Below are 9,195 nucleotides of genomic sequence, written 5' to 3'. Positions count from 1 at the left end.
GGAGGCCCAAGGCCTTTGGGTCACCCGTGAGCAATAGGAGTGGCCTTCCCTACCATCTTCCCCTGGCAAACGCTTAACCTCTTTGCCAGGCAGTTCAGACACCACAGATGTGCAATTGAGATGCCAGGCAAACGCCAACTGGGAGAGAGATGGGTGGGGACAGCCAGTAACAGAGAGTCCTTGACTTTGGACGAGGCCAGCCTTGCCCGTTGCCAAGGTTAGCAAACCACATATCCTATGAGTAAGCCACTGCGTTTGTCAGACTGATTGTGTGCATCTCTGCCCCTCTACTGGCCTTGGCAAACCAGGACAAGGAGAAAACTCACCAGGGGGCAGGGGGAGCACATAGTAAACCTAGCCCCCCAAGCCACTCCCTCCCGCACAAAGGGGTAGGTGACATGTTCTGTGGGCTGGTGGGCTCTAGTCATGCCAACACCAACTCTGTGCACCCCAGGGAATGGAGGAATGACCCTGGTGGGGACTCAATGGCTACAAAGGACACAGAAAAGTTGTTGGGTGACTTGGCCACCCTCCACACAGAGGTCCCAGGAAGGCCTGGCGCTGAGGGCCCCAGGCTGGAGCATGAGGTGCCTAGACAAAGGCACAAAGCTCCACACGGGAGAGCCCATGGGATGGGTGACAGCTTATGTGGCAAGATTTCTCCTGGGTCGGGGGGCAGGCGATGGTGGTGCTTCCCACCATTTTGCAGCACTCTGGGATAAGATGGGTGTTCTCTGAGCAACTTCTATGGAAAAGGTCCTATGCCAATGGTAGAAGGAATGGGAGCCAACCCTGCCCTCCAGGAGCTCCGTGTGCATTGGGAGAGATGGCCAAAATGCACTGCTTCATAGGGGCTGATGGTGCAGGGAGCACCTGATGCTTGCAGAAGCTAAGCCAAGAGGTACCTAACTCAGAGCGGGGGCTCAGGGAAGCCTGGCCTAGGAGCTGACACTTGAGCTCAAGCCTTTGGACAAGAAGGGAGACCAGGAAGCAGAGAAACCCACGCCAAGGAAAAAGGCAAAGAAGAAGAAGATTGTGTGCAGCAGGAAAAGTGGACTATAGGACGTCTGGAGCAAAGGGTCTGTTCTTGTGTGTGGTCCTGATCGGGGAGGGTGGGGGGCGGGTGTGGGGGTGATGAGATGAAGCAGAAGATGTTTAAAGGACCCAGGGAAGCCATGCAGTCAGATCTGCCTTTGTTGCCCACAGTAGAGGGAACGAGATAGCGGGGATAGTAGGGAAAAGAGATAGTGGGTAGGGGCGGATGCGCTGGCCCAGGGCAAAGATGGACATGGCCTGGGTCACTGCTGTTCAGCTCCTTCTGAAAAGGGAGATGCATAGAAAGGCCTCATGACCCATCTTTCTGTCCTGCCGCCTTCAGGATCTAACAACACTGGCCTCACATCCTAGCATCCACTTTAGCTCAGAGCCTGCCTTCTCGGTGTGTGTGTGTCCAGGGGGACAGGACTGCTGGTCAGCTCAGTGTGTTTCAGCAGGGATGGCAGGAGGCAACGTGGGTGGAGAACTGAGGGAAGTGGCCTGCCCCGACTAGTGGTTCTGTGGCCCCGGATTGCAGGACCCTGGCTCCTTTATAGCCTGGGTGCCCAACTACCAGCCAACGAGGAGATCCCGTTGCACTGAGGGCGCCACGTCGGCTAACCATGTCTCTTCGAGAAGCAGCAGCACCGGTGAGACACGAGGTAGGGCCTCGGCGTGATATGAAGGCAGGCTAGGCTGATCGCCGTTACTGTGGGCTGCTCAGCGGGTGGCTTTGGAAAGGCAGGGCCAGTGTCGGGTCTCGTTCACCTCCCCGTGGGATAGTGTGGCCATGCTGCACAGTTCTGGTCCGGAGCCACCTTCTAGGGGAGCTGGGGTGCCTGGCCCTAAACACGTTTGGTTTCCAAGTCACCTTCTCTACACGTAGTCCTCCAGCCCAGCGCAGCACGGGGGCTCGGCAAAGCCAGCGGATATCCCCAGAACACAGTCCCCGCTGAGAGCCAAAGGCCTCCTGCCTCCCAGGGGCAGCCCTGCTGGAAGCAGGCAGCGTGCGTGGAAATCGGGGCCCCACGTCCGGCCGCACGGCTCTCAGGGCAGGGCTCTGCAGGGCGCCAGCTGCCCTTTGGTGGCTGTCCACAGTGTGTGGGACGAATGGCCCCTTATGTCTACGTTTCAAAGCAGAGGGACTTTTAAGAGGGTTCTAGGAAGGAAGGCCAAGACTCCTGGGTTCTCATAAATCTTTTAATAAGAGTAAATGAAGAAAACATTGTAACAGTAAGTCCCATGGGGAAGAATTCTTTATCATTCAAGGATCTTCAACAACAGAAATACCTAAGACTAAAATTCAGGATGCTAAGGACACGAATGAATGACCATTTATTTCCAGAGGTGACTGTAGAAACCATTTCGGTACAATCAAAAGGTTTTACAAAACAGAGAAAACGCTTTATAAAATGCCCCGGGGCGGAGGGGGGGAATGAGCAAACTGGTGGGGGGTGGGGTGGGCATGGAGCACCCGAGAACCAGCTTGGCAAAATCCTGCCCCTGCCCCTGTCTGGGGGGCTTACAAGGGCTGGTTCAAAGGGGGACCCTGGGAGGGGTGTGCCGAGTGCACAGGAATCCACCTGGGAATGGGGAGGGATTGAGGAGCAGGGCGGAGGCGTTTGCTGATTTCCTGGCAATATAAGACTACCTTGTTCTCTCTACCACAATAACACCGATATAAATGGAGAAGTCTTTATAGTACAAAACTCACACCGGAAGAAAGCAAATTTCCAAAACAACAGCTTTTGCGTGAAACAACTTTTGCTGTGTTTTGTTTTGTGCCATGGGTAGCAAACCAGTGTACAAAAGAATGTCACAGATGAGAGAAACAACAAGCGACTAGGTTTTCCTGAGCACAAACTGGCTCACTCTATATACAGAAAAAGAAGGCTCACTCCCTCTCCCCGACTCTACCCCCTCCAAGAGGGCAGGGCAAGGCAGGGGGTGCAGTGGGAGGACCCCTCCCTGGGCTGGGGGCCTGTAGGACACCCTCCCTAAGCCGGCTCCTGGTCTACCAAAACCAGCACCAGCATCTTGCCCTGTGCTGTCATGCACAGTTCTCTTCTACCCCATCCCCCGTTCAGTTTCCCAGAGGACAGATGACTCTGGATCGAAAGGTCTACAAATCCAGGGAAGTCCTTCTGGCTGAGGTAGGGGGACAAAGGGCTTTCCATTACACTTGAGCCACCTAGCTCAGTCCCGGTGCCCCACTCAGCCCCAACACCAGTGCATGGAGACAGGGTGACAACTTGCTGTCGCCAGGGAGCTGTGCCCATTCCACAGAACACTGAATTAGCCAGAAGCACAGAGTTAAACCCTGACAGAGGCTGTGGCAAAAGGGTCGGATCTACTAGCTAGCCTGGAGGTAGCAGATGGTGACAAAGTACACTGCCCCACTTAAGCCAACCACCCTGCCAGTGGACAGAGGAATGCGTCCCCGGGCCTCTGGAAAGAAGATGGGCCCGACCATCTTTGGTGTACGGAACCAAATACTGGGAAGATGGATGGGGCTGTGAGCAAGTGTGAACATCTCTGCTCTTTTGAGCGGCTACCACAAGCTGGCTAGCTAAGCGGACTGTTCTCATGGGCCCAGATCGGTGGCCCAGGCTACCCAGGGGCTAGAGAAGCACTCCTTTCCCTTTCTGGGGCTGTTTTAAAAGAAACTGTCCACTTCTATGATTGCTCTCAGACACACAGGCTGGTAGACGGCATACGGAAAGTTTGGCCAGGGTGGCTGGAGAACCTCCTTGGTACCACCAGGAAAGCCCTAGGCAGGAGCTGGAAAGCCTGGGCCCACTGGCATGGGAGTCAGCCTTTAAGGCAGGCTGCCCGAGGTGGGCTCAGGTTCTCTCTCTCCATGGGGCTGGGCCCAAAGTAACAGGTACAGATCACTTCGGGTGCTTGCTGCACCCCAGGACCTCAAACGCAAGCCACAAGCCCCTGTGCAGCCTGTGGACTGGGATCTCTCTCTTTTCCCTCTGCCTACCATGTTTTCGAGCCCACCTGGGCCCTGGGAGCCCCGCAGCTCACTTCCACCTCGCCCTTCCCCCAACCCTGACAGGTGTAGCTGTGTCCAGCCTGGCTGAGCCAGGCATGTGGCTTTCATGTTCATCTTTCCTTCCAAGTGGCAGCAAGGTATCAGCCAGAACGGGGCACTGTGCCATGGCCAAGGCAAAGGCGAGTGGTCTAGAGGCACACGGCTTCAGGAAAGCCCAGGCTGACTAACAACCTGTGCCATGCCACAGAGACAGGGAGAATGTGCAGAGTCACTATGCCATGGGTGGCATTCCGAAGCTGAGCACCTACCACACCTGGGCTGCTGGTCCCCAGCTGAGAAACAGACTATCTGCCTACAGAAGACTCTGTGTTCTGCAAGGGGACAGGACATGCCTCCAGAGGCTCCTTCCGTGACCTCCTTCCAACCTCTCATTTGGTAAAGAGCCAAGGGGCACTGAGACCGGGCACATTTTCCCAACAGCCATCCCTACACGCGGAAGCCTGATGGTGGGCAGGGCAGATCCAGTTGCTTATGAGGGTTCCCTTCTGGAGGAAAACCTGTGAATGGCATGAAGACAAACTTGGCCAAGCCCTCGAGGATGGCAGAAAATGAAGGTTATGCATCACGAGGAGCCCAAGGAGAGTACAGAAGAGTATTCGGTGTTCTCCCTCCAGCATCCCCTTCCCCCATGAGTCCTGGGAACTGATCATTTCTATGTTCTATGTTCGCAGGCCTCTGTAAGAAGGCAGTCCCTCCCACGGCTACTTCCCAGGCCTCACCTTGCTCCAAGAGACTCTCCTGCACTCTGCTGCTTTCTATAGGTCCGTCTGCTCAAATCACAACCACTGAGTCACTGAAGCTCAATCTAAGTCTATTGTAATACAGTAATATCTGGAATATGGCACCTGGCCCAGGGTGGCCAGGTTGCCTAGAGTAGGAGAGGGGAGGGGGGCCATCAGAGGAAGTCACTGAACCATTTTTTCTGTTCTTAGGCAAACCAATTCTTAGAGCCCACAAGGAGTCAGTAAATGCCCAGCTGTTTCCCTCCTTGAACTCCATGCATGACTGAGCTCAAGTCTTTCAACAAAAGGTCTTCCTTTTGAAGCATTTGAATCTGCACCCATGGGAGCCTGACTTCTTGGTACCTCCTCTGCAACCCAGACATGGGCTTTGGGGGTGGGCTAGGTGGGGCAGTGTGTGATGCCCCCAATGCGAAACAATTCGGTACTGGATCTGGCTGCGGTGACGACACATGTCCCTAGTTTCGGAAACAAGACCAGCAGGATCTGTATCTTCCCCAACCCAGGATGCTGACATAGCCAGTGAAAGCACAGAACGGATGGATCGGAGCCCCTAGGAAGACAGGCCCAAGGCAAGAATTCTCTGAACTCAAACATCCAAAAGCAAGGGAGCAAACAAATTAAAAAAAAAACCAAAAGCAAAAAACCCAACTCCAGCTTATCCTTCCTTGAAGCTGCCTTTTAAAGAGTGGGGGGGGGGGGGGGAGGAAAAGAGGGAGGGAAGGGAGAAACATTTATGGGGCACTCAAGATTAAAATGGCATCTATTATCAAACATTCAACTAAAATGGAGCGTATGATTCAAATCACAGTTTTCTCACGTTACCACTTACATTGATTAATTTCTAACGCTCACTTCTGATCAGGATATGGGTCACTTTCAGCTCTCTCAAGCAGAATTTACCCAGGGTCCTGCCTAGTAAGAGTTGACATTTTGAACTTGTTCACTTTGGATCTGCCATTGCAGCAACTCTCCATCCCCCCCACCCTCAATGGAATCTAGCCCTTGGGCCGAGGAGCACCCCCACCTCCCACCGCAGGCAGCATCTTGGAGGGAGTGGCTGGTTGGCTGCTTGCTTGGAGTCATGCGACACCAGTGGGAAAGGCTCTGGCAGGTTCTATTTTGGCCAGGAGCTGGGAAATCCCTTGGCTCTCGGCTTGCCGCTGGTATAGAAACAAGGCCTCAGTATAGAAACAAGGCCTCGGTCCCATGAGGGTGGGGGAGAGGGGATGGTGCTGGAGACAAAAGGGGACCCCCATATCAGCCTGGAGGTCCCTGGCAGTGGAGAAATGAAACCCAACCCAATCTCATCACTTCAGTGCCGAAAGAGCTACTGCTTGTTGTTCCCTGTCCCCTCAACCAGCTGTTGTGAAAGCACCAACAAGCAGAGTGAAAGCCACTGACTACCATTGCCCATGTTAAGGCCACAAGGAGCCAAGGAGCCAGGAGGAAGAGCCTCAGGGGAGGAGGAAGAGTCCAGCCCTCAGCACAACACCCCAGGCTCCAGGAGAGATGTCCTGGGGTGGGGGGAAGAGCTGGGAAAGAGAGAGCGGTGGAAGAAAGGGACAGAGAGGAAGGAAAAAAGAAATATAACAAACATTCTAATGCCCTCTCCCCATGATTTCATCAAGAATTGGGTGTCCTCCAAGCCAGGTCAGGACTTGCTTCCTCAGGGAGAAAAAAAAAAAAAAAGACAAGCACCTTCAGTCTATTTTCTTGGCTGGAAGCCGGAGCAAATCCAGCAGATATTTACACAAGGGCCCAGCCATGTATGAGAACAGGATGACCAGCTTCCCGTGGGTCATGGTCATGAGAGTCTGGTGTCCCGAGGCCCAGATGCGATACCAGGGGCCGTAGAATGGGTCTGAGATGGCCGGACACAGCATGTTGTTCAAATTCACTTCGGTGACCTGCAGGGACAAGGGAGGTAGAGTGAGCGTTCACCATCCTTTGGCTTTCTCTGGCTTCTGCCAGTTCAGCCATCTCTACCTAATGGGTGGACTAGACAAGGAGGGATTGATAAATCCCCACCTGTTCATGATGGCATTTCTCTGCCCTAGGTTTTTGGGAGTGGGTCAAGGCTAGAGCCCCCGGGAGGTGACGGGAGAGGCCATCCAATGGAAAAGCTGTTGGGTTTGGGTCTAGAGCCTGTGGTCATTCCTAAGCATCTCCTATGTGCCTAGTCCCTGGAGGGGTGTCAGGGGATGACACAAGGGTCAACAGCATGGTCCCTGCCTTCACTTAACTGGAAACCAACCAAGTTGGCATGGGCAACCACACCGAACCTCAAACCAAACAGTGCTCACCAGGTTTCCTCCACCATGAGATCTAAGGAGGGCACAGAATGAGGACCGAGTCCTCAGAGAAGAGTTCACAAAGTCAGTGGCACCCTGGATGGACTCATGAAGGATGGATGGGGATCATGGTGAGGAATGGAGTAAGCAGAGCCTTCCTTATAGGAGGCGTGGCAAGCGCCAGGCCTATAGGTGGGACTGAGCATGGTATGGTGACATGAGGACACTGACCCCTCTGGGATCAAGCGGTCCCTGTGGAGAGCAGTCAGAGTAAGGTGTGAAAGTCATTCTGTTTCCTTCCTAGAGTCTGGGGAGCATTCACCCCATTGGCAAAGAGCTCAAACTCTCCCCCAGGCAAACCAGAGCAGAGCAATACGCCGAGGGGCCGGGGGGCAGGGATAAGAAAGTGACTGCTTCTACAAAGGCACTGGTGACATCGGTCACATGCCTTAATCCTGCGAGGTCCCACGAGGCTCCACATGGCTGATGCTACATTCATGCTGCTCGCGCACAAAACCAGACATGCCACTCCTGTCCTGAGGACGGCCGCGGCACCTGCCTTCCAAAGCCCTACAAGCCCATTCACATTAGAGACAAGTCTTCGCCACCTCTCGGGGAGGCTGGGGGTCTGGTACCATGTCACAGAGGGATGGAGAGCTCTCTGCCCTCGAGCATGAGATGACTCACCCGGAACAGTGGCAGAGCCAGGACTTGAACTTTCGTCTCCTGACCCTCAGCCCCAAGCTCCTCCTCCTTCGCCTTGTACCCATGCACTCAGCAGTTTGGGGCTCTGGATAATTCAACTACTGAGTCCAGCCATCATCCACGCTCCAGGCGGATCTGAACACCCCAGAATGCCACGGGAGTTCCCTGACACGGCACTTCCACTAGCTACACAGCTTCAGGGCTTGCCCAGTATGGACCCAAGGTTGGAAGCCTCCTCTCCAGGCCTGGGCCAGGGCCAAGGTCCTGCCTCCCTGCCCCAACAGGGTCCATAGCAAACCACTTTCCAGTTGCGGCTCACCGTTTCAGAACCAGGTGGTCCTGAGTGAAGGGCCTCTTCACCTCCCCAGGGATGAAAGAAACAGCTAGTACTGAAGGCTTCAGAAAACTCTTTGGAGAGGCCTAGGCCATGGATCATAAATCAGCCACCCAAACACAACAATCTGACATCCTGGCCTTTGGCATCTTGTATTTTCAAAACAAAACAATACACCAGCGCCAACCAGGATTATCAAGATTTATGGAGAACTCCACACACAGGGGATCAAAGGGGATAGAACCAAACTTACCAGGCCCAGGATCTGCAAGACGCTGAAGTGGTAAAAGAACATGAGGCCAGTTGAGAGAAGGGCCCACCGGAAACTGCTGAGAGGCTCTGGGGTGTAAGCACCTGGAGGAAAAGAGGACACGGTGAGACTCATTGCTCCTCTGCCCCTCTAGGGTACAGGCGCTGAGGCCATGGCCACCACCAGCAGACTGCACCCTCTTGCTGCTTGGTGACATCTACTTAGATGACTTAGGCAACTCCAGATAGCCCCCTTGGCAGCCTCTGTCCTGCAACATACTGCTGGGGCCGTTACAAAGGCAAGTTTTTTTTTAAGATTTTATTTATTTATTCATGAGAGACAGAGAGAGAGAGGCAGAGACACAGGCAGAGGGAGAAGTAGGTGCCCTGCAGGGAGCACACTGTGGGACTCGATCCCAGGACCCCAGGACCCCAGGATCATGAACTGAGCCAAAGGCAGACGCTCAACCACTGAGCCACCCAGGTGTCCTTGAGGATTTTTTTTTTTTTAACAATAAAAGGAATGCATGCTTGTTAGAGAAAATTTCAAAAATGTCATAGAGGTAGAAAGGACATGGAGAAAATGAAGGAAAACACATCCCCAGTAATCCACTGCCCACATGCGATGCTGCTAAACTTGTGGGTGTGTATGCTGGGGTTGTTTTCTCTGTGCCTCAGGAGTTGGGTGTTTTTTTTTTTCCATCACTAATTGGAGTCTTAACTGTATATGTAATAGCACATCCTTCACTTTCAAGGTTGTTTTCATCTTTCCCTCAT

At 53.7% G+C, this 9,195-nt stretch overlaps 1 protein-coding gene across 13 annotated transcripts in view; it reads right to left on the bottom strand.

The window, feature by feature from the left end:
- Positions 1 to 2,221: 2,221 nt before the first annotated feature.
- Positions 2,222 to 9,195, bottom strand: part of TMEM164 (transmembrane protein 164) — a 170,754-nt gene continuing 163,780 nt past the window's right edge. For all 13 annotated transcript variants that reach the window (XM_072743859.1, XM_072743860.1, XM_026014834.2 and 10 more), the window contains 2 exons: positions 8,423 to 8,523; positions 2,222 to 6,746 (listed from right to left, as the gene is read on the bottom strand). In XM_072743859.1, coding sequence (XP_072599960.1) covers positions 6,540 to 6,746; positions 8,423 to 8,523 — 308 coding nt within the window. In that variant the 3' untranslated portion in view covers positions 2,222 to 6,539. The remainder of the gene's footprint in view (positions 6,747 to 8,422; positions 8,524 to 9,195) is intronic.

This window comes from Vulpes vulpes, chromosome X (assembly GCF_048418805.1).
Source record: "Vulpes vulpes isolate BD-2025 chromosome X, VulVul3, whole genome shotgun sequence".
NCBI lineage: Eukaryota > Metazoa > Chordata > Mammalia > Carnivora > Canidae > Vulpes > Vulpes vulpes.
This window is presented reverse-complemented; position numbering and strand designations above follow the sequence as displayed.